Source organism: Ranitomeya variabilis, chromosome 5, assembly GCF_051348905.1.
Source record: "Ranitomeya variabilis isolate aRanVar5 chromosome 5, aRanVar5.hap1, whole genome shotgun sequence".
Taxonomy (NCBI): domain Eukaryota; kingdom Metazoa; phylum Chordata; class Amphibia; order Anura; family Dendrobatidae; genus Ranitomeya; species Ranitomeya variabilis.
The window spans coordinates 289296048-289320330 of NC_135236.1; the positions used below are offsets into that span (position 1 = coordinate 289296048).

Sequence of the window (24283 nt, forward strand, 5' to 3'; positions counted from 1 at the left end):
TTATAGAACAGTGTATGGGGAAAAACATACCTAGAGGATACTGCTTTTGAAGAAAAATTACATGAAATCCAAAAACGCTATACAAACATCAAAATGTTATATAGACATTACAAAATTGTACTAAAAAATTGGACAATTTGAAATATCAAGTAATCTTTCTCTTTGGACTGTGGTTAGTTCCTAAGGGAAATCTGATTTTCAGATACATATGATTTACGGTATATGCCTTATATGTAATTATGTGCAGATCTGCTGCTTTATCGGCTCCAGTAGTTTAGAAGCTTTGAATATTTGACAAGGATCTTTATTATGTTTGCTATATAAAACCTTGTTGCCTTTAATCTTAGTTTTCATGTATTACGGTTTACTTTTATTCTGTTTTCACAAGTACATGGGTTTGTAGAATGTGTAAAAAGCGGGTTGGAGTGAGGTGTTAAGTAGGTCTCCAAATGCTCATATAATCTTGGGGGAAAAAAAAAAAAAGTTTTGCCACTTTTTTAGCTTGTCATGTTTTAAATAAAACTGCTTTTGTTTTTGTGTTTTTTTATACGTACTGGTATTTGGCTTTGATAAAACTTTGATACAGTTATGTGGAAAAAAAATGCATAAGCATCTTTTTACCTGTGGATTTTCCTCATCCAGGTCCATTCTATGGGGAAAACCCGCACTCATCGTACACACGAGAAATTGACATGATGCAGACTTCAAATAAGCACAGTAGGTCAGGAGAACTTGTCATACCTACATAACTGTAAGGCTACGTTCGCAAGTTCTGTATTTGGTGAGTATTTTTCATCAGTAATGCTGGAGCCCGCACCAAAGAGAGGGAGTTGACCAATGACGTACCTATACATCATTGGGCATAAAGGGAACCTGTCAGCAGGATTTTGCCAAGTAAAGTACACAACCATATTGGCTTCGATACTGATTAAAATGATACCTGTGGTGAAGAAATCCGTTTTGTATAATCAGGGTTTGAAGTTTTCTTATAATCATATCTTCTTACATTGGGGCGGGGACTGTGGATAGAGTTTTCAGCCCTGCCACAGCCCCTCCGCTGCTCCTGTTGTCTTCATCGTCCCCCTAACTTAAACTTGGCACTGGCAGGGTCTGCGTACATTGATGATCTGGCAGTATTCTAGAAAATGACACTGGTGTTGGCCCATGCGCAGATTTAGATCCCGGCTCAATGACTAGCGTGAAGTTTAAACCAGGAGAATGATAAAGACAACAGGAGGGTCTGTGGGAGAGCAGAAGATGCTATCCACAAGTCCGCACCAATGTACGAAGATATGATTATAAGACAACTTCAAACCCTGATTACACAAAATTGATTACTTCACCACAGGTATCATTTTAATCAGTACGACAGCACCAATATGGCCATATACTGACAGGTGCAGTTAAAATGTTATTTTTCTGCTCTTTTAGCCTTTCTCTTAAATAATTTAGTTTTATTTTTTTTATTTCTAAGAAACAGGTGAGTTTGGACCTGGGACACTCTCTTCTCAATGTATCTTGCTATTGTAGCCACTTACTAAATAAAAAAAAAAACAGCTTAAGTAAACCAGTTGAATTTTAATTATTTTTTCCACATTGTCTTTCATACATTGAGATGCTGTCATTTAAAAGCAAAATCTGTTATCCTGTGTATTTCATTTATGCAAATGTGATTTATGTTTTTAGGGCTGATCCCAACCTTTATCAATATATAAAAAGGTAAATTATAGACATTATAGGCCATATATTTTTTAACCGCTAGTGCTTTAGTGTTTACAGTGAACTCTTTGGACCATAAGGAAGTAATAATATCATTAAGGGACTTGTAATATCTGTTTTCCTGAAATGCTAGCTGTTATTCACATATAAGTGCAATAAGGGTGCGGGGTCAGAGTTCTCATTATGGCTGCACATCCTAGGCAAACAATGAATCTGATGACCATAACTAAAGGCACTGTGGCTGGTGTGAGTTTGGGGTATCCTACCCTCAGGCAGGCCTGGATTTGTGGCCCAACTGGAACGTCTTATGACCGTTATTACAATTTAATATATCAGCTAGGTAATCGGCATCTGAAAACCATCAGCATGCAGGGTCTGTGAGCACAGAGGAGACCCTTGTGCACAGCTAAGAGCTGGAGTCCAAGTCCTGCTTTGTCTGCTGCAAATGGAAATTACAAAATTCATATGTTAGGTCTCTATTTTCTAATGACTAATATCTTCCTGTTATCCTGATCCATGCAACTTGGTGCACTAGTTAATCCAAAATGTACTTATTCTTTTCTTAAGACATGCACACTTTTCAATTTTTTTTTTAAACACCTATACTAAAACGAAAAAAATAACCTGTGTATTGTAAGCGACTTTCCATGTGTTTTGTGTTGCTGTTATTTGCACATTTGAAACTTGCAGAAAGAAAAAATACCCCCAAAATTGCATTTGTGCCATTTCTTTATTTCTACTGGAAATTTATAAATAAATATATAACTAGGCACTATAGTATTTCTGGTACATTCTGACACTGTCCAATTAGTGCTGACTGTGGGGTTGGTACTGCCCCATTGTCAAATTCTTCATGTATGGAGGAATGACAAGACAGGTATATGAGAAGATGTTCCTAGAATTATTTCATGTTCTAAGGCAAATATTTATTAAAACACATCTATTACGAGATCAGGCAGATCCTCTTTAACGTGAAAGGTGTATCATCAGTGAAGAATGCAATATATGTTGTAAGTGTAGTACACATTGATCTGCATAATATATATCCCTAACAAATAAAAATCTAAATACAATCTGAAAAGTGATCATAAATAATATGATTAAGGCTTGGTTTTGTTTCTTTGTCCTGTTTTAGGTACAGAGAAAAGGAATTCATGCCTGTTACATGAAGGATGCAGAAGGGTTTGAGTGCGATTTATTTATTTTTTGCTCTGTTAAAAAAAAAAAAAAATAGACACAAAACAGACCAGTCAATAATGCCCTTCGGCATCTGTTTTCACCTTTTATGTAACAGCTCCACATTACACAATTTCTGTTTCTCTAATCCTAAAACAGAACAGAAATGTAACAACACCGGTAAACCAGGACCGTACATGGTGCTATTTAGGCGAACGCTACACAGCAAGACACTAAAATCACAGTGATACCTTGAAGGTGACGATTTTCTATGGTGTCGCATTGCATCCTGTGAGATATAATGATAGTCATATTTCCAAATGTATTTCTTTTTCTGCTTTTGATCGCAATCTGCACATGATACAACTGCCATAGATTTCAATGCAAGATGTGCGCGATATATGACTTTGTCTGAGAATTGGCTACTTTATTTACAGCAAAATTGTAGCTCTAAAATAGTCAAGCAAATGTTTTTTTTGTCTTGTGACTTCTCCAAGAACTGCGGTCATGTGACAAATATCGCTTAAAGAATACATGTCATGTGAAAAAAGGTATTAAGCTGCAGATATGGGGTTAATCAGTAGGTTAATAGCGCTTTGAAATTGCAAGGGACCTGTACTGAGAGCCCCACTGCCAGGAGAAACTGAACTTTAGTCCTCACGGCAGCTTCGGGCTTTCAGTCGTTTAGTCACCACTTAGTACATAGTCAATGGCGGCTTAAACCATGCCCCCGCGCTGAGTAACAGCCAGCTCTACAGTGCATCAGTGCCGAGTGTGCTGTCAGTCGGTGCTGGGGTGTGGCTTCAACCACTGTTCACTATGTATTAAGCAGTTACTGGAACCACACTGGCCGAGCCTCAATGACTTATAGCCCAAGGTTGCTGGGAGGAATAAAGTTTATTTCCTCCCATTACCTGGGCTTTCAGTGGAGGTAACAGGCAGCTATTAAATACTATTCTCCCCATATCTTCAGGTTAATAGCATTAAATCTAACTTGTTGACTTCTTGCGCCCTGATGGGATAGGGGGGAGAATTAGTTTGTTGTTAGAGCCTGAGCGGCTTGTGTAGACTCGGGGAGACGAGGATGATGATTTGGACTTGGAAGCACTGATATCAGAGTGGTTTGACGATGGAAGCCGTGGAGTCTCTGGAGTATTTTCCATGTATTTCAAGTCACCTGGCAAGAGCACAAAACAATGAAGATATACAAGTTAGGTATGCCATAATGCGGTGTCCTCTGTTCTGATACAATAAAAAAAAAACAAATGTAATTATAATAAACCTTCCTCATGCAAACTATTCATTTAGTAATACTATTTAAATGGACAGTTCAGTACTGATCATTCAATCAGAATTCTCCTTTAAGAAATAAATGACCAAACAAGGTTCTGGGCATTACACACATACTGTATCAGCACAGCTGAAGTTTGATAATACCGTGGCAGCTTTGATGGAGAAATTTAAGCAACTCAAAATTTGAGCCATTGAGCTGAACAGTGTTGTTTTGGAGATATGCATGTTGATTTCTGAAAACCTTAGATTGAGACAGTCGCAGACGTGTATGCTTCAAATCAGCTATGTGTGAACAGGTTGCAGAATGCCAAATCTCCTGGCACAGCCTCCAGCAGTTCCTCTGCTCTTCTGAGGGATCATCTAAGCACAACTCTTATCAAAGTTGATCAACTTTGATTAGAATGGAACTTATATGATCGTGACAAGCAGGTGGATTTGGCTATTAACAGCATTCTGCAGCTTTTGGTGTGCTGTAATATAAAGAAGCTTTCAACTTGTAAATGGAATTTTGCAAGAGATTTTACATGAAAACAGATGGATTTCATGGAAAAGGGTGTACATAACTTTAAAAAAAAGGCTTGTCTTTGTAAAATAACTATATTCTTCTGGTGGGACATGCGAATACTGGCATTACTGGAGGAACCTTTGTCTTAAAACTAAAAAGTAAGGCTGTGCCAACCTGACAATGTATCTTGTCCAATGCCAGACAAATCCAATGGCTCTATATTGTCATCTGCAGGCGAATGAATATTAATGACCGGAGTAGACTGAGACGACGATCTTCTTGTGGAGAAGGCACCAGCTGAGGACAGCAAGGACAGGCCAGAGCTGGGCCTTGAATCTCTAGAACTGAAATTGACAAAATGACACATAAAATGTTAAATAGACATATTACACCAGATGAATATGAATCAGTTATATCAGTGTTGAGTAGGTTTGTCAGCAGAACCAAGGATTTGTTACCAGAATGCACAATGCAAGCTGCATACATTATTAAATAAATCACTTAGACCCAATGATGCTGGTGTATTTATTGTGAAATCAAGGGCAGCATAGTAGTATAAGTGAGAATGTTACCTGTTCAGCTTAAAATAATAATTTTAATGTAAGGCAGGAAGACTTTCATAAAAGATTACATAGCCACTCTGTAAAAGATTTTCAAAATAGGTACACCAGCCTCATCAAATCTAATATGTTTAATAAGCTATGTACTTTGTATTATGAAATCTGTTGACAGATCCCCCTGTAAGCTTCTGTCAGTCACTTTTCTAGTCCATAAAAAAATATATTTTATTTATTTAAAGCTTTTACAATATTTTATGCTTCACAATTGTGAAGCTTTCCTTAACTATGCATAATAACAAAGCTGTAACTGAGCCTTTGTTATCACCATAAAGGCCAGCTTGTGCAGCTATTAGTTAAGAGCTCAGTAGAAGTTATCTGTGTAACAAGGCCTTTTTGCCCCACTCGATCAATACTCTAGCATAGTGTTTCCCAAACCCCGTCCTCATGTGTTCAGGATTTCTGTACTGCTGCACAGGTGAGAGAATTCCTGATGCCTTGATGATAATTCCATCACCTGTGTGATACTACAGAAATCTGGAGAACATTAAGTGTTGGGGCCGTGAGGACTGGAGTTTGGGAAACGCTGCTCAAGCCTATGTCCCTTCACCCCCTCATATGATATGGATTAAAATACTAATACTTCTTTAAAAAAAAACACATAATATAAGTCTGATTCTCTAAATTTTCATTTTCTACTTTAGGGTAAGGATTGCAAAGGTGTATATACAGTGCCTTGAAAAAGTATTCGGCTCCTGGAACTTTTCAACCTTTTCCCCACATATCATGCTTCAAACATAAAGATACCAAATGTAAATTTTTGGTGGAGAATCAACAACAAGTGGAACACAATTGTGAAGTTGAACGAAATTTATTGGTTATTTTAAATTTTTGTGGAAATTCAAAAACTGAAAAGTGGGGTGTGCAATATTATTCGGCCCCTTTAACTTAATATTTTGTTGCGCCACCTTTTGCTGTGATTACAGCTGCAAGTCGCTTGGGGTATGTCTTATGTCTCTATCAGTTTTGTACATCGAGCGACTGAAATTCTTGCCCATTTTTCCTTGGCAAACAACTCAGTGAGGTTTGATGGAGATCGTTTGTGAACAGCAGTTTTCAGCTCTTTCCACAGATTCTCGATTGGATTGAGGTCTGGACTTTGACTTGGCCATTCTAACACCTGGATACGTTTATTTGTGAACCATTCCATTGTAGATTTTGCTTTATGTTTGGGATCATTGTCTTTTTGGAAGACAAATCTCCGTCCCAGTCTCAGGTCTTTTGCAGACTCCAGCAGGTTTTCTTCAAGAATGGTCCTGTATTTGGCTCCATCCATCTTCCCAGCAATTTTAACCATCTTGAAGAAAAGCGGGCCCAAACCATGATGCTGCCACCACCGTGTTTGACAGTGGGAATGGTGTGTTCAGGGTGATGAGCTGTGTTGCCTTTATGCCAAACATATAGTTTGGCATTGTTGCCCAAAAGTTCGATTTTGGTTTCATCTGACCAGAGCACCTTGTTCCACATGTTTGGTGTGTCTCCCAGGTGGCTTGTTGCAAACTTTAAACGACACTTTTTATGGATATCTTTGAGAAATGGCTTTCTTCTTGCCACCCTTCCATAAAGGCCAGATTTGTGCAGTGTATGACTGATTATTGTCCTATGGACAGAGTGACCCACCTCAGCTGTAGATCTCTGCAGTTCATCCAGAGTGATCATGGGCCTGCTGGCTGCATATCAGATCAGTCTTCTCCTTGTTTAAGATGAAAGTTTAGAGGGACGGCCGGGTCTTGGTAGATTTGCAGTGGTATGATACTCCTTCCATTTCAATATGATCGCTTGCACAGTGCTCCTTGGGATGTTTAAAGTTTTGAAAATCATTTTCCTTGGTTCCTTGGTCTTCATGATGCTCTCTGTGCTTCAAACAGAACCCTGAGACTATCACAGAGCAGATGCATTTATACGGAGACTTAAATATAATCCACCTGTGTGTAATCATCTTCATTAGGTATTTAGGACAACATTGGATCATTCAGAGATCCACAATGAACTTCTGGAGTGAGTTTGCTGCACTGAAAGTAAAGGGGCTGAATAATATTGCACGCCCCACTTTTCAGTTTTTGAATTTCCACAAAAATCTAAAATAACCAATAAATTTCGTTCAACTTCACAATTGTGTTCCACTTGTTGTTGATTCTACACCAAAAATTGACATTTGGTATATTTATGTTTGAAGCACGATATGTGGGAACAGGTTGAAAAGTTCCAGGGAGCCGAATACTTTCGCAAGGCACTGTACTCTTTAGAATTTAGGTGAGGTTTAAAAAGAATTTATCATGTGCAGTCCTATGAAGAACAACTAATAAACACATAGAATGCCTAGCACGAGAGCAAAATGAGAACAAGTTTTGCACTAGGTTTGACCTGTAATCTGCTCCATTTTTTTAGAATAAACTTCTGCTTTTGACATCACAACCTTTCTTGCCACTTTTAAGAAGAAAGAATCAAGAATATCTTGGTTATCCTATAATACATGGTACAACGTTCAGGCCCTTCTTATGCCCCTTTTACAGCTTTGGCACATTGATTCATCTACCGTATCTCAATGTAATGTCATAAGGACTTTTGCCAAATAATCTCAGCTGTACTATGCGTGCACCGAGCCAGGGATACTATGGTAGTATAGTCAGGACTGCTTAATGAACTTTTTTTGCAGCACTGGTAATGTCTTTGATAACGTTTGTACCATTTTTACCTGCTCTCTGGACTGGCTGGTGGATAACTACGTTCTGCTGTAACATTGCTTCCACTTGGCTTCATAGATGAACATGATGTTGGATCTAGAAGACGTCTGTGGGTCCCCAAAGTTGCAGGAGCTGTTACAGGACCTCTGTACAGTGAGCAAAATGATTCAGAATGACTACGTGCTATCATATTAAGTCAGCAGGTGATATTTTATACTAAGTTATTATTATTATTATTAAGTCAGCACATACATCTTACATTACGTGCTGAATTATTAGACAAGTGAGTATTTTGACCATTGCATCATTTTTTGCATATATAAAATGTGAATGCTTACTCGATTAAGTAGATCAGGCAAACAGAGCTGCACATGGTTGCATCAGCAATCTGCGGACTTGACTGGCCCAACAGTTCACACGGCTATCTAAACCCAGCCTCAATCTCACCTTTGAAACAGCTGGGTGTATGTCCCTGAGGTCTTCCCCGCCAAAGCCTGTCGTGCTGCTTGCTGTCGTCTTTGCACTGAGGCTTCTTCCTAATACAGACACATAAGTACAGTTATATATTTGGGAAGGAAGTGTGGCCCATATGTTCCCTCACAGTAGAAACATTTCTACAGCGGAGATGTGCAAGAATCTACAGTAAAATCTACATCTATTACTCTTACCATCACAATTAATAAAATTCATACCAAGCTCAGGATAAGGATAAGTATTTCTAAGACAAAAGCAGGAATGGGGTTCAAGGAAAGAAAAGCTAACATGGAAATATTTGTCACTTATCCATATTTTAGAACCATTCCTGGTTTTGCCTGAGCTATACTGATGAAAAATATTGATAAAAATACTATTCTGACGAGGTGCGGGGTGGTAGGTGTGGGCAAGGTATTCAGCTCTTATGCCCCGACACATTACATGAAAATGGGGGTCCTGGCTGGTTGTGTGGACTTGTGTTGTAGGGGCGGTACATCTGTGCAGGCCTTATGTAACCAATGTTGCTAGTTGGGCAGGACCAGATATTTTTCAGTTCAATGAGTTAGACCACCATTTAACAATCACTGAATGGGAACTTAGTAGGAAAAATATACAAGAGATAGCGGACACACAAGCGTATGAACGTTTCCTTCACAACTCAGAGCATTTTCCACACACAAATTCCTTCCTCTTTTACCCTCTTCTCCTCCATTTTCACATTTCCTCGTTACTCTCCTTGTTTGTCCTCTGTATTCACTGCTTATCACTTCACCACAACCCAGCTTGACACTACAGTCCTGTTTAGCAAGAGCCCTTTACTTGACAGGCGATTCTGCGTCTTCTTTCCCCTCAGGGTGCCAGTATGTCGGCTCCTTATCTTCTCTAATTCTGACACCTGGGACTCCCACCTGGGACAATCTATTTCTCTCACGTACTCAGTCCTATCTAGTCCCGCTACTTTTAAGAGTTATAACTCTGGGCCTTACTGCTAGGCGTCCTCTCCCAGGACCCTTCTCCGATTGATCAGTCTGTCTTTTACTCACTTCTGCTCCGGATCTTGCTACCTCTTTCCTTCGGTCTTCTCCCACTTTAGGGGAACCCCAGAATTCGGCACTGCTCATAATGGACCTTAAGTCCTCTTTCTATGCACTTCAGGCCCTATCTGACTTCCTGACAGGAACTATTTTTTGTCTCTTTAGCTTACCGCTCCCACTCTAGGCTAGCCCCAAACATTAACCCTAACTGTCCCTATCAACTACCTGTTGCTGGGAAAAGTACAGCCTTGTCACACACACACAGATCACTACACATACAAACATCATCAACACATATTACTATTCATATTACTCAAAATTAACATTACACGTTCTTCAAGGGGGGGAAAAGTGGGCAATATGTCCATCTCCTTACACTATTATTTGACAGTGACTTAAAGTGGATCTGTCACCAGCGATCTAAATAGATCTTAGCCCTAAGGAGAACAATGACCAATTAATGAGTCCAACTAAAGAATAAAATAACAGGAGTCCAAGTGAAGTCTCATGAGTCTTCAAAAACCCAGCCTCACAGACAGCTGCAGCTTGTACTGAGCAGTGTGAGATATCAGCGCTTAGGAGCTATTAGTCAGACTAGGTGGGCAGAGAATGTTCATAAAAGGATTATACACCAATGTTGACATGGATATTCAAAGTAATCATATCATTCTTTTCAGGTCTACAATAAATAGAAAAATACTAACTCAGTGAAATTAGATTATTGGACGAGAAGTTCTCTAATGAGCGGTTAAAAATAATTGCTCTTATTTAGCTTAGAAAAAAGACACCTCAGAGGTGATCTCACTTCAATGTATAAATACAGTCAATATAAAAATGCTACATAAAGCTGTTAAAATGCAAGGTTTTTGTCATGTAAAAAAATCATGGAAGTTATTTCAGAATTTTTTTTCACCTTTTCAATCTATGACAGCATTCAGTCATTTTGGATCAGAGTTCATTAGCATGACACATCTAGAACTGTCAATCTTTGCTCACTTTTCCTGTCAGTAGCACTCTAAATCAGATTGTGAGGGCATCTCCTGAGTACAGCCCTGTTCAGCTTAACCCACAGGTTTTCAATTGGATTCAGGTCTGCGTTCTGGCTGACCCATTCCAAAACGCTGATCTTCTTCTGGTAAAGCCATTCTTTTGTTTATTTGAAGGGATGCTTAGGGTCATTGTCGTGCTGAAAGATGAAATTCTGCCTCATCTTGAGCAAAGGCATGAAGATTTTGGTGCAAAATTGACTGATATTTGGAACTGTTCATAATTCCATCCATCTTCACTATAGCCTCAGTTTCAGCTGCAGAAAAACAGACCTAAAACCTAATGCCGCCCCCATCATGCTTCACTGCGGGTATGGTGTTCTTTTGATGATGGGCAGTGATGGCAAGGCACCAAACACAATTTGGAATTACGGTATGTCCAAAAAGTTAAACCTTGGTTTCATCTTACCAGAAAACATTTTCCTACATGCTTTTGGTAGACTTTATGTCTGTTTTTCTTTGTAAGAATGCCTTGCCACCTTACCACAAAAGCCAGACATACGAAGAATACAGGAGATTGTTGTCACATGCAGTACACAAAATTCCTGCAGCTCCTTTAATGTTCATGTAAGCCTCTTAGCAGCCTCCTGTACCCATTTTATTCTTTTCATTTTATCAATTTTTGAGGGACGACCACTTCTAGGTAATTTTACTGTTGTGCCAAATTTAAGTCACTTCTTCAGGACCAGCCTTACAGTGTTCCATGGAATATTAATGTCTTGGAAAGTATACTGTACTCTTCTCCTGACTGATATATATCAACAATGAGATACCTTTGATATGTTGTAAACTGTTTGCAGACCATGGATTTTGCTGTTAACTGCAAATAAGAAAATGTCAGGAAAATCTTACTAGAACAGCTAAACTTTATATGGCGTTAACCAGAGTTACTACAAATGGTAGCAGCTGTGTACTGACTACTATTTAACGTGAGATTAAATGTGATTGGCTAATTTTGAATACAGCCACATCCCCACTTATAAGTTTTAGTTTTATTTATCCCCCCCCGCCCCCCCCAAAAAAAAAAAAAAAAAGATTTCAGATGGTTTCTCAATGGATTTGTATAAATTAGGAGTGACATTAAAGATGGAGGACATTCTGAAATGATTCTTCTTGGTATGATTTTCACATGACCAAAACCTGGCATTTTAACACACATGTGAAGAGGTTTTATATGCACCGTACATTTGTGGTTAATGCAAAGAACTGACACATGATTTATTCTTTACAAATTACTTTACAAATGACGAGAGAGGACATTCATTAAATGTGGCGGAAAGGAAATTCCAAAATCTAAATAGGAAATAGTTTTTTATAGTTAGTGGTAGGTGGACTGTGGAATACCCTATCCTAAGAAGTAGTAATGGCAGACACTAAACAGCATTTAAAAGGAAACTGTGACTGTGACTGGATTTTTGCTAACTTCTCTGAGAGTTGCATGATGGAGAGCAGGGACCGATTCCAGCAATGTATCACTATATCAAAACTGGTGAAAGCAACCCAGTAAACAACTTTTATTTGGTACAGATCTACCACAATCTACAATCACAGGACAATAAAACTCTCACATTCCTTATCTATGAACAGTTCCAAAATTTACGGCCACAACTGTTTCTCCCTCTCCCATATTGATCTGCTTCAGGTCACTTGTCTTATCCATTTCAATATTCCTGTGCCCTCTTGTGTATAAATATGTGATGCTTCAGATTTTGTGTTAATCTTTACCTGATGAAGAGACCTGAGTAGTTTCGAAAGCTTGCAATTTGTTACCATCTTTTCAGTTAGCCATTAAAAAGGTATCAACCAACAACTCTCAAATTTTAATATTTTTCTATCTACTGGCTAACACGGTGCATAGATATATATTTTTCCTGTTGGTTCTATATAATCTATAGATAGATGATGTATAAATTGAACTTTATGGACTCCTGTCTGTTTTTTAAGAATGTAGTTAAGGTCCTAGAGATCTATTTAGAAATGTATACAGTTTACATTGTGAAATCTGCTGACAGATCTGCAAATGACGAATACTCTCTAATCTGCGCTGCATTTCCTGTAAAACATCACTAACATATAGTACTCTACTTTCTCTAAAGTTTTCTGCGGAGAACATGAAGACCACTTTTATTATGAAAATCAAATAATTCTTATAAAGTTCCTACACATGTCTTTTTTAAATGCAGAAAGATGTGCTTACTGCGGGCGTCTTCTGGGGTGACACTTTTACAAATATTTTCGCAGAATAGTTTCTTGCAGCAGAATCCTGAAAGTCATTGTTTTGTGAAGATCCAGTAAGTGGCTTTCCAAAATCTAGAAAAAGAATGCAACACTATATGTGTATTATACAGCAAAACAGCATTTTCCGGTATTTGGGCTAGATTTACAGACACTACCCATGGACAGATGTGGCGCTCTTTTTGAAAGAATCTATTCTAATTATATTCTGATCCTGAATAGCTGAATAGCTGAACACTATGGTCTCAGACATCCCTGATTGTTCACACATGCAAAAAATGGTCCAAGTATTTTTCATCCGAATTTCATCAGCGCTTGGTCCGAGTATTAGTTTTTACTGTCAGTGTTTCATCAGTGATTTTCACATATGTAAAAACAAATAAATTGCAAAGTTTCTCTTATTCATTACACATATCACGGATATGGACTGTATACTGAAGCCATAACTGAATTTCACGGACCCTTCGACTTATATGGGTAATTTTGATCCGTGAATCCGATCAAAATGAGACATGTCTCCAAGATTTTTGCACGGAGTACACAAAAAACACATACATGTGAATGGCCCCACAGATTATAATTGGTACGTGTTTTAGCTGTCAAAATCATGGATAAAACACATACGTGAAAAACAGATGTTTGAATGCAGCCTTACATTCAGGTTTCCACACAGACTATAGCTGACTACTGTGTGTTCTGGCAAGAACACACATTGGCCCCAATTGATTATAATCTTTGCTCCATTGTTTTAACCCCTTAATGACCGCGATACACCTTTTAACAGTGGCAGTTAAAGGGAACCTGTCACCTGAATTTGGCGGGACCGGTTTTCGGTCATATGGGCGGGCTTTTTGGGTGTTTGATTCACCCTTTCCTTACCCACTGGCTGCATGCTGGCCGCAATATTGGATTGAAGTTCATTCTCTGTCCTCCGTAGTACACGCCTGCGCAAGGCAATCTTGCCTTGCGCACGCGCAGTATGCTTTGCCCAACTGCGGGCAAAGCCGAAAAGCATTAGTGCGCATGCGCCGGCGCACTATGTTCCGGAAGTATTTTGCTGTGTTCTGGGACATAGTGCGCCGGCGCATGCGCACTAATGCTTTTCAGCTTTGCCAGCAGTTGGACAAAGCATACTGCGCGTGCGCAAGGCAAGATTGCCTTGCGCAGGCGTGTACTACGGAGGACAGAGAATGAACTTCAATCCAATACTGCGGCCAGCATGCAGCCAGCGGGTAAGGAAAGGGTGAATCAAACACCCGAAAACCCACCCATATGACCGAAAACCGGTCCCACCAAATTCAAGTGACGGGTTCCCTTTAAAAGGGGCCTTATTCCTCAGCGCTGGTTTTTAACAGGGTTGAGAAATAAAAGTATGGCGTCCTCCAGCGTCAGAAAATCTGCAGGGTCTCGGCATACCAGAGGAGAGAGAAATTGGCTCCACTGAGCCCCCCCCATGGTACCTCCTTCATCCCCGGGACCTCTGCGTCTTCTTCCCAGAAGAAAATGGCAGGCGCATGCGCAGTGCGCCCGCCAAGACCTACCAGCCGATACCTGGCAACAATAGGAGATTTGTCTTGTCACATTGGTTCATTTTGATCACTGTGATAGGGTCTATCACATTGATCAAAATAAATAAAATAGTAAATCAAACCCCCCGTTGTCACCCCCTTAGTTAGGTAAAAATTAAGTAAAAAAATGTATTTTTCGCCATTCTTTGCAGTCAGGGTTAGGGTTGGGGCTAGGGTTAGGGTTGGGGTTAGAGCTAGGGTTAGGGTTGGGGTTAGAGCTAGGGTTAGGGTTGGGCTAAAGCTAGGGTTAGGGTGGGAGTAAGAGCTAGGGTTGTGGTTACGGTTGAGGTTACGGTTCTGGTGTTGGGGTTAGGGTTGTGTTGGGGCTACAGTTGTGGAGTTGGGTTTAGGGTGGTGGTTAGGGTTATGGTTGTGGTTAGGGTTATGGTTAGGGTTGGAATTAGGGTTAGGGGTGTGTTGGGATTACGGTTGGAGTTAGAATTGGGTGATTTCCAATGTTTAGGCACATCAGGGGGTCTCCAAACGCGACATAGTGCCTGTCATCGATTCCAGACAATTTTGCATTCAAAAAGACAAATAGTGCTCCCTCCCTTCTGAGCCGTGCCATGTTTCAAAAAAGTGGCTTTTTTCCACATATGGGGTATTGGCGTACTCGGGAGAAATTGCACAACAAATGTTGTGGTCCATTTTCTCAGTTTGGATCTGAAGTACTGTAAAAAAAAATTTAAAAAAGTAAAATGTTCATTTTTTCCATCCATGTTGCTTTAGTTCTTGTGAAGCATCTGAAGGAGTAATAAACTTCTTGAATGTGGTTTTGAGCACCTTGAGAGGTGTAGTTTTTACAATGGTGTTGCTTTTTGGGTATTTTCTGTCATATTGACACCCCAAACTCACTTCAAATGTGAGGTGGTCCCTAAAAAAAATGGTTTTGTAAATTTTGTTGGAGAAATGGCTGGTCAACTTTTAACCCTTATAACGTCCTAAAAAAAAAAATTGTTTTTATTTTGAGTTGACACGTGGGAAATGTTAGTTATTAACTATTTTGTACGATATGACTCTCTGATTTATAGGCACAAAAATGAAAAGTTTGAAAATTACAAAATTTTCAAAATTTTTACCAAATTTCTGTGTTTTTCATAAATAAACGCAAGTCATATCGAAGAAATTTTACCACTAACATGAAGTACAATATGTCACGAAAAAACAGTCTCAGAATCAGTGGGATCCTTTGAAGCGTTCCAGAGCTATAACTTCATAAAGTGACACTGGTCAGAATTGTAAAAATTGGCTTGGTCATTAAGGTCAAAATTGGCTCTGTCACTAACGGGTTAAATTATTTGTTGTTTTAGGTTTGTTTGTTTTTTTATTTAGACAATGTGGGTGTGATTTTAATTTTCTTTGCCCAGATGTTTTAGCCTAATTCATTATTTGTGATTTTTTTGAAATGTCTCAAAGTTTTTGCACAATTACACTCTAGTACCCTACTGAAGTACAAAATCTGTCTGATTTTATTTTTTCACATCTGAACACTCATGCGAGACATTTTGAAGGATCATATGACTTTTTGTTCTAAAACGTTACTAAAAAAAATCATCCATCAAAGATAAAAAAGAGCACCCTTGATTCCGTGCAAAAGTTGTCAACTAAAACGTTTTTGAATAATTTAGCACAGAAAATGGCAACGAATACCACAGGACAGAAAAAAGAAAACATACTTAAAAAAATGAAATGATGAATCAGAGGTTTTGTGATCTGATTATTGTCAAACTGTACTCCTAACAAGTTGGGATTGCACAAAGCAAACACCCTTAAAACAAACTAACCAGTTGCAGATTTTGCTGTGCCAGTACTCTCAATAGACACTGCTGGTTCTATCAGGCCAAGATAATCTTTTACCAACACTCTTAACTTGCTATAGGCTTCATCCAAATCGTCTGTTAAAAAAAAACCAAAAAAAATAAATAGATTATTTTTACAGTCTTACAAACATTGAAGATTTCGCAAAAATATAGTAAATAAAAATAATATTGCTAAGCATGTCATAGTCATTTACCAGCTTACGTGCTTTTATTATAAGGAATATAGTGAAATAGTATAAGTGAAATAATAATGGAAACAATTCCATGGACAACTAGAAAAAAAAAATCACCAAAAAAAAAGAATCAGGAATGGTTTCACCTACACATTTTTTCTACATATAATCCATAAAAAAATAATGAAATTGGAGATTTGAACTTTTAAGCTTTTTGGAGCTTTACCCAACCCTTTACATTCCATAAGCTATTTTTCAACAGTGTGTTCTTTAGACCTCTGTATCTCCGGCATGCCCCTGCATACCTTTAACTGTATGGTATGTATTTTTATTTTTTATACAATGAGTCCCTATGGTTCACCGATGCCCAGTCACCCACTCTGGCTTTGGCGTTGTAGGGCATAAACCTTGTGAATGTATGTGTCAGACAGTGGCCATATATTTACAGATCAAGGAAAGTAAAGCTCTATATATATATATATATATATATATATATATATATATATATATATATATATATATATATATAAAAGATACTCAATATTCATGTAAAAATTATACATATGTAAACTATGAAAAGTATGGACAAACACTAAACCATTGGATGATTTTGTTATACATGAGTCATTTTTTTCTTTTCTTCTAGTCATTTGATAGGGAAAAGGACTAATAAAATGACACACAGAAATAAATTAATGCATGGAGAACTAAAAATTGTAAAAGATGCCACATGATCCTTAAGTAGGCTCAACATAACATTGCTCATTACCAATATTAATAATGGCATCAAAGAAGCCAGGGTGATCCTGGTGTATATTCATGTACATATCCACTCTGGACACTGCAACGTCTATTTCAGGTCTAGTGAACAAGCCCTTTCTTCTCAACCAGCCTTCATACTTCTCCTTGTTCACTGGCAGAAGCAAAATGCAGCGTGGTTCAAAGTAAGAATTCTTCAAGCTCCTTACACCCTAAAGACAAAAAGGCAATTCACGAACAAGATAAGAAGGAGCACAAAATAATAAAAATCTGTTCTGAAAGTCTGCAGTTGGCGCTGAAGTTGGACATACCTCGATTTCCAAGTGCGTGCAGCAGGCGAGACCTTCTCTCGCCACCGATTCTACAGCCTCTCTACTCAGACCATAGTAGTGTCCACTGTATTTCATGGTTAGGAGAAACTGACCCTAAAATAAGAGGAGATGTGAGACAACACACACTATGCTTGCCCCTTGGTTAGCAAGAAATGCCACATTTAGCAGGTTAGTAGAATCCAGCACATTGGCCCTTTGGCGTGTAGAGACACAAGTGACCACATGAGATATCCAAGGCCCTCGGAGATCAACTGCTTTGAAGTTTATATTAATACTTGATATTTTCTTACAGAGCAAGTCATTTCATCAAACGTCTCCGGTGTGACAAAATGGTAATCAAACCGCTTTTCTTCTCCAAAGTATGGATTTCTAGTTGTGTGACAGGGCCTGAAATGTAAAGAAATAATAATAGTGCTACTCTAGATGACAAATTACCCAGAAAAATAAATATAGCCATTATGCAGATCAATCCTTATACACAGTATAGCCACAATTTATGACTTATACTAAATAGTTTGGTTGCCTTTTTCAAATTAAACAGTAGTGTTGTGCGGCTATACTTTACCCACTGGTGAACAGACCAGGCTACAATGTGTAGTACAAGAAAATTAGTGTTTATAGTAACTTAAATAAAACACGTATGGGAGTTCATGATGTACTTGAATACAACAACGCAATCTTCCATATCAAAACAGTGAGGTATGTATACTTATACTGCATCTATCACTGGTCAGTGAAGATAAGGAAAGTCCCTTAAGGTAGCTGCATTGGACTAAACGAATTGTAGAGAGAAAAAACATATTACCAAGAAACAAAAAGGAGAACAAAATGTGCTGGGTTTTTTTTTTGTTTGTTTTTTTTGGGGGGGGGCTCTTATTGCTAGAAATTTTCATGAAGTCCAACATCTGGTTTAGGCCCTGCTAGTCATATGGTAAAAATTAGGTCACTCCTATAAGACATGCTCTGTATATATGCCCTTTGTACTTTAAATCACATTGACATTAAATAAATGTTGTAATTTTAGTGTATTTTTGTAGTGTATAATTGGAAGGGTGCAGCAGTCTTTTTTTCTAAGATTTTCCTCATCGTAATATACAGCTTCTGGATATTTACCATTTATTCTACAGGTGCCGGATTAAGTATAAGGCTATGTGCACACGTCAGGATTTTGTCAGGATTTTGTCAGGCTTTTTCCTCAGGTTTTGTAGCCAAAACCAGGAGTGGGTGATAAATGCAGAAGTGGAGCATATGTTTCTATTATACTTTTCCTCTAATTGTTCCACTCCTGGTTTTGGCTACAAATCCTGATGAAAAATCCTGACAAAATCCTGACGTGTGCACACTACCTTACACTGTCAGCTAATAATGTTGTAGTGTTGTAGTATGTGTTTCAAAGTGAATCTAGTTATGCTGTTTTGCATCTCTAAGGCTGTGGGCACACGATATGGAATTAGTGCGGATCCGCAGCGGATTTTTCCACGCAGAAGCGCTGCAGTTCCGCAAAGTGACTTACAGTACAATGTAAATCAATAGGAAAAAAAATGCTGTGCTAATGGTGCGGAAAAATCCGCATGAAAACCGCTGCGGATCAAAAGAAGTAGCATGCTACTTCTTTTGTGCGGAAGTGCAGCGTTTATGACCCCTTCCATTATAGAAATCCGCAGGGGTAAAAAACGCAGAAAATCCGCATCAATTCCGCAACAAAAATGCACTAAATCCGCATAAAATCCGCGACAAATCCACACCTGCGTTTTCTGCCCGGAGATGCAGATTTTGTGTGGAAAATTCTGCACCCCAATCCGCAACGTGTGCACATAGCCTTATGGATGTACTCAATATATGTTATTGTTACCTGTATATATTCAACGCACTAAATACAGAGAGCATGCTTAAGAAATGGGAATGCACCCGAAAGTTGCGAATGTCATCTCTTACCGGATACACCTGTGCCTTGGCCAAAGTCTCCGTTTAGACCTATGTAAATAATTTTGAAAATGGACTTTCCTTATCTTCACTAACCAGTGAAGGATGCAGTAGCAGTAGACATAAGTCTCTATTCTGATATGCAATATTGCCTTGCTGAATTCAAGTTCCGTATATTATGGAGAATATATGCAACTAAATATAAATGATGGCAATTTCCTGCATTTTTTTGTCTATTGGCTGGAATGTGTACAGGATTTGAGAGGGTCCGTCTAGCCAAAGTGATGCCGGTAGCAATTACCTAAACTGTCACTGCTATATTTCTTTAGAATTTGACTTGTAAGAACTGCACAGATCCATTCCTAGTAATACGGCATCACTTAAGTTGGGAAACCACTTTAAGGCCATGTGCACACGTTCAGGATTTTTCGCGTTTTTTTCACGTTTTTTCGCTATAAAAATGTGATAAAAACGCGAAAAAAACCGCTTACATATGCCTCCTATTATTTACAGGGTATTCCGCATTTTTTGTGCAAATGTTGCATTTTTTTTCCGCGAAAAAATCACATCGCGGAAAAAAAAGCAACATGTTCATTAAGGGTATGTGCACACGTCCGGATTTCTTGCAGAAGTTTCCTGAAGAAAACCGGAAATTTTTTGCAAGAAATCCGCATTTTTTTTTGCGGTTTTTTTTGCGTTTTTTTTTTGCGTTTTTTTTAGCATTCTGCAAGCATAATTAGCTTGCAGAATGCTAAAGTTTTCCAAGCGATCTGTAGCATCGCTTGGAAAACTGACTGACAAGTTGGTCACACTTGTCAAACATACTGTTCGACAAGTGTGACCAACTTTTTACTATAGATGCTGCTTATGCAGCATCTATAGTAAAAGATAGAATGTTTAAATATACTCACCCTCTGCAGACAGCCAATCTCCTCAGCGGCGTCCGTTCCTATAGATGCCGGTGTGGTTCAGGACCTTCGATGACGTCGCGGCTTGTGATTGGTTGCGTGAGTCACATGAGCGGTCACGCGACCAATTACAAGACAGCGACGTCATCACAGGTCCTGAACCACACCATCTATAGGAACGGAAGAGAGAGCATGCACCGGAGAGGCGGGAACACTTCGGGGGCCATCAGAGGGTGAGTATATCACTATTTTTTATTTTAATTCTTTTTTTTTTACCAATTATATGGTGCCCAGTCCATGGAGGAGAGTCTCCTCTCCTCCACCCTGGGTACCAACCGCACATAATCTGCTTACTTCCCGCATAGTGGGCATAGCCCCGTGCGGGAAGTAAGCAGATCAATGCACTCCTAGGTGTGCGGAATCCCCGCAATTCCGCATTTTTAATGAACATGTTGCTTTTTTTTCCGCGATGCGATTTTTTCGCGGAAAAAAATGCAACATTTGTACAAAAAATGCGGAATACCCTGTAAATAATAGGAGGCATATGTAAGCGTTTTTTTTCGCGTTTTTATCACGTTTTTATAGCGAAAAAACGCAAAAAAAACGCAAAAAATCCTGAACGTGTGCACATGGCCTTAAAATGCGGAATTGCGGGGATTCCGCACACCTAGGAGTGCATTGATCTGCTTACTTCCCGCACGGGGCTATGCCCACCATGTGGGAAGTAAGCAAATTATGTGCGGTTGGTACCCAGGGTGGAGGAGAGGAGACTCTCCTCCACAGACTGGGCACCATATAATTGGTAAAAAAAAAAAGAATTAAAATAAAAAATAGTGATATACTCACCCTCTGTTGGCCCCCGAAGTGTTCCCGCCTCTCCGGTGCATGCTCTCTCTTCCGTTCCTATAGATGGTGTGGTTCAGGACCTGTGATGACGTCGCTGTCTTGTGATTGGTCGCGTGACCGCTCATGTGACTCACGTGACCAATCACAAGCCGCGATGTCATCGAAGGTCCTGAACCACACCGGCATCTATAGGAACGGACGCCGCTGAGGAGATTGGCTGTCTGCAGAGGGTGAGTATAACCATTTTTTTATTTTTTTTATTATTTTTAAACATTCTATCTTTTACTATAGATGCTGCATAAGCAGCATCTATAGTAAAAAGTTGGTCACACTTGTCAAACAGTATGTTTGACAAGTGTGACCAACTTGTCAGTCAGTTTTCCAAGCGATGCTACAGATCGCTTGGAAAACTTTAGCATTCTGCAAGCTAATTACGCTTGCAGAATGCTAAAAAAAACGCGAAAAAAACGGAAAAAAACCGCAAAAAAAAAATGCGGATTTCTTGCAGAAAGTTTCCGGTTTTCTTCAGGAAATTTCTGCAAGAAATCCGGACGTGTGCACATACCCTAACAGGGGGGAACAGTCATTGCCAAAAGATTAGAGACTGACACAGATTTTGGTTTTCACTAAATTTGCCATTTCAGTGTTTTTAGATCTTTTAGTCAGTTGATTTTATGGTCATTGAAGTACAATTATCAGTATTTCCTACGTTTATTGACAAATGCAAAAAATTCAGTATTTACTGTGTTGATTCTTATTTTTTAAGACTTATCCAACATACCAGGTCAAATTGTAGATCAGTTTCTGGCCGAAATACTGACCGATGACAACACATTCTTGTCTAATCGGTGCTTGGAGCTTTAACGGTTTCTGTGGTTTTGTTTGTCCACTCACTTTTTGAGAACTGACCACAGGTTCTCAATGGAATTGAGAAATACAGAGTTTCCAGGTCATAGACCCAAAATGTAATTGTTTTGTTCACGGAGCCACTTAGTTATCACCTTTTGTGACATGGTACTCCATCATGGTGGAAAAAGCACTGTTCAACACCAAATTGCTTCTGGATCATCAGGAGAAGTTGCTCTTGGAGAATGTATGGATACCATTCTTTATTCATTGCAGTGCTCAGGGGAAAAATTGTGAGTGAGCCCACTGCCTTGGATGAAAAGCAACCCCACATGAATGGTCTCAGGAGGTTTTACTGTTGATATGGCATAGGACTCATGGTAGCACTCACTTTTTATTCACTGTATAATCATTCTCCCAGGTGTCCAAAAAAGTCCAAAGGGGCTTCATTACAGAAAAAACTTTGCACCACTCCTCTGCAGACCAATCTCTGCACATTCCTGCAGAATGTCAGTCTGCCCTTGATTTCTTCTTGGAGAGAAGTGGCTTTTTTGCTGCCTTTCTTGACACCAGGCCTGCCTCCAGAAGCCTACACCTCACTGAGCGTGCAGATGCACTGACCTACCTGCTGCCATTCCTGAGCGAGCTCTGTCAGCACTTGTTGAACTGATACTGTAACTGAATCCTTTGTAGGAGATGGTTCTGGCACTTTCTGGACTTTCCTGAGCACCCTGAAGCCATCTTCACATCAATTGAACCTCTGTCTTTGAATTAGTTTTTTGTCCCGTCTTGGGCTACAAGTCTGCACTCACTCTACATGACTGCAGACTTGTGAATGCAGTGAAACCAGGTATGTGTAAGCTGAAATATACAGGTTATCATTACACAATATATAGATCAACTACAGGACATTCCTAAACGAGTGTGCTGAATTACAGCATCAGTGTACGCTTTCAAGTAAAAACTCATGAATGTCTTTTAAATATAAAAACTGTAATAATTGTAAGCAGGTGCTATTTATGGTCTTAAATCAGTATGCTATATATTGCTTTCAGCTGCATGTGTCAGACTATGGTCGAAATTAAAACAAGATGGCACATATGGATCTTATCATATTTCAAAGTGACCTTTAAAACCAAGCATCCTTAAGTACATTGTTAATAAGCGAGAGGCTAAATCGGTCAGGCTTGAATCTTCAAGCATGGTTTTGGTGTAGTCGTCTTGATTCTGTTAAAATAGAATACTTTTAAATTACTCCACCCAAATTAATAATTCTTCAATTGATTTTACAGCTTATCCCCTTCACATTTTCTTCTTTTTCTAAATTTAAAGTCAGCATATGAAATGTCATGTACTGATCGTGCTTTCACAGCTCTGTTAACAGGATCAATGAATAGTATGATGTATCTAACAAATGTTCGGTACTTGAAGAGTATATATACATATGCGCACACAAAAAGGGAACACTTAAACAACACAATGTAACTCTAAGTCAATCACCCCTAGAGGTACTGTACAGTAGCATGGGGCGGTGTCTACAACCCACAGAAGTTGCTCATGTAGTGCAGCTCATCCAGGATGGCACATCAATGTGAGCTGTGGCAAGAAGGGTAGCTGAGTCTGTCAGCACAGTGTCCAGAGCATGAAGCAGATACAAGGAGACAGGTCAGTACACAAAGATGTGCAGGGGGCCCAGGAGGGCAACAACTCAGAAGCAGGACCACTTCCTCCTCCTCCTTTTTGCAAGGAGGAGCAGTGCCAGAGCCCTCTAAAATGACCTCCAGCAGACTACTAACATCTATATGTCTGCTCAAACTGTCAGAAACAGACTCCATGAGGGTAGTAAGGCGATTGGAATTTGCCAGAGAACACAGATTGAGAGATTCAACATTGGAGCCCTGTATATCTTCACGGATGAGACCAGGTTCACACTGAGCACATGTGTCAGACGTGATAGAGTCCGGAGACGCCTTGGAGAATGATTTGCTGCCTGCTACATCTTCCAGCAAGACCAGTGTGGTGTGGGCAGACATTTCTTGGAGAGCTGCAGTGCTAGCCAGAGCTACCCAAACTGCCATTAGGTACCGGAATGAGATCCTCAGACACATTGTGAGACCATATGCAGGTGCAGTGGGCCATGGGTTCTTTCTGATGCATGACAATGCTAGGCCTCATGTGGCTAAAGTGTGTCAGGAGTACCTGCATGATGACGGCATTGATGCTATGGAGTGGCCTGCCTGTTCCACAGACCTGAATCTAATTTAGCACATCTGAGACATCATGTCTAGTTCCATCCACCAACGCTACATTGCACCACAGACTATC

At 39.3% G+C, this 24283-nt stretch overlaps 1 protein-coding gene across 2 annotated transcripts in view; it reads right to left on the reverse strand.

Annotated features, from left to right (window-relative positions):
* Positions 1–2432: 2432 nt before the first annotated feature.
* LRGUK (leucine rich repeats and guanylate kinase domain containing) overlaps positions 2433–24283 on the reverse strand; it is a 111498-nt gene continuing 89647 nt past the window's right edge. For both annotated transcript variants that reach the window (XM_077264442.1, XM_077264443.1), the window contains 9 exons: positions 17726–17822; positions 17415–17528; positions 17114–17315; positions 16136–16246; positions 12746–12858; positions 8442–8530; positions 8006–8140; positions 4868–5037; positions 2433–4072 (listed from right to left, as the gene is read on the reverse strand). In XM_077264442.1, the coding sequence (XP_077120557.1) occupies positions 3885–4072; positions 4868–5037; positions 8006–8140; positions 8442–8530; positions 12746–12858; positions 16136–16246; positions 17114–17315; positions 17415–17528; positions 17726–17822 (1219 nt within the window). In that variant the 3' untranslated portion in view covers positions 2433–3884. The remainder of the gene's footprint in view (positions 4073–4867; positions 5038–8005; positions 8141–8441; positions 8531–12745; positions 12859–16135; positions 16247–17113; positions 17316–17414; positions 17529–17725; positions 17823–24283) is intronic.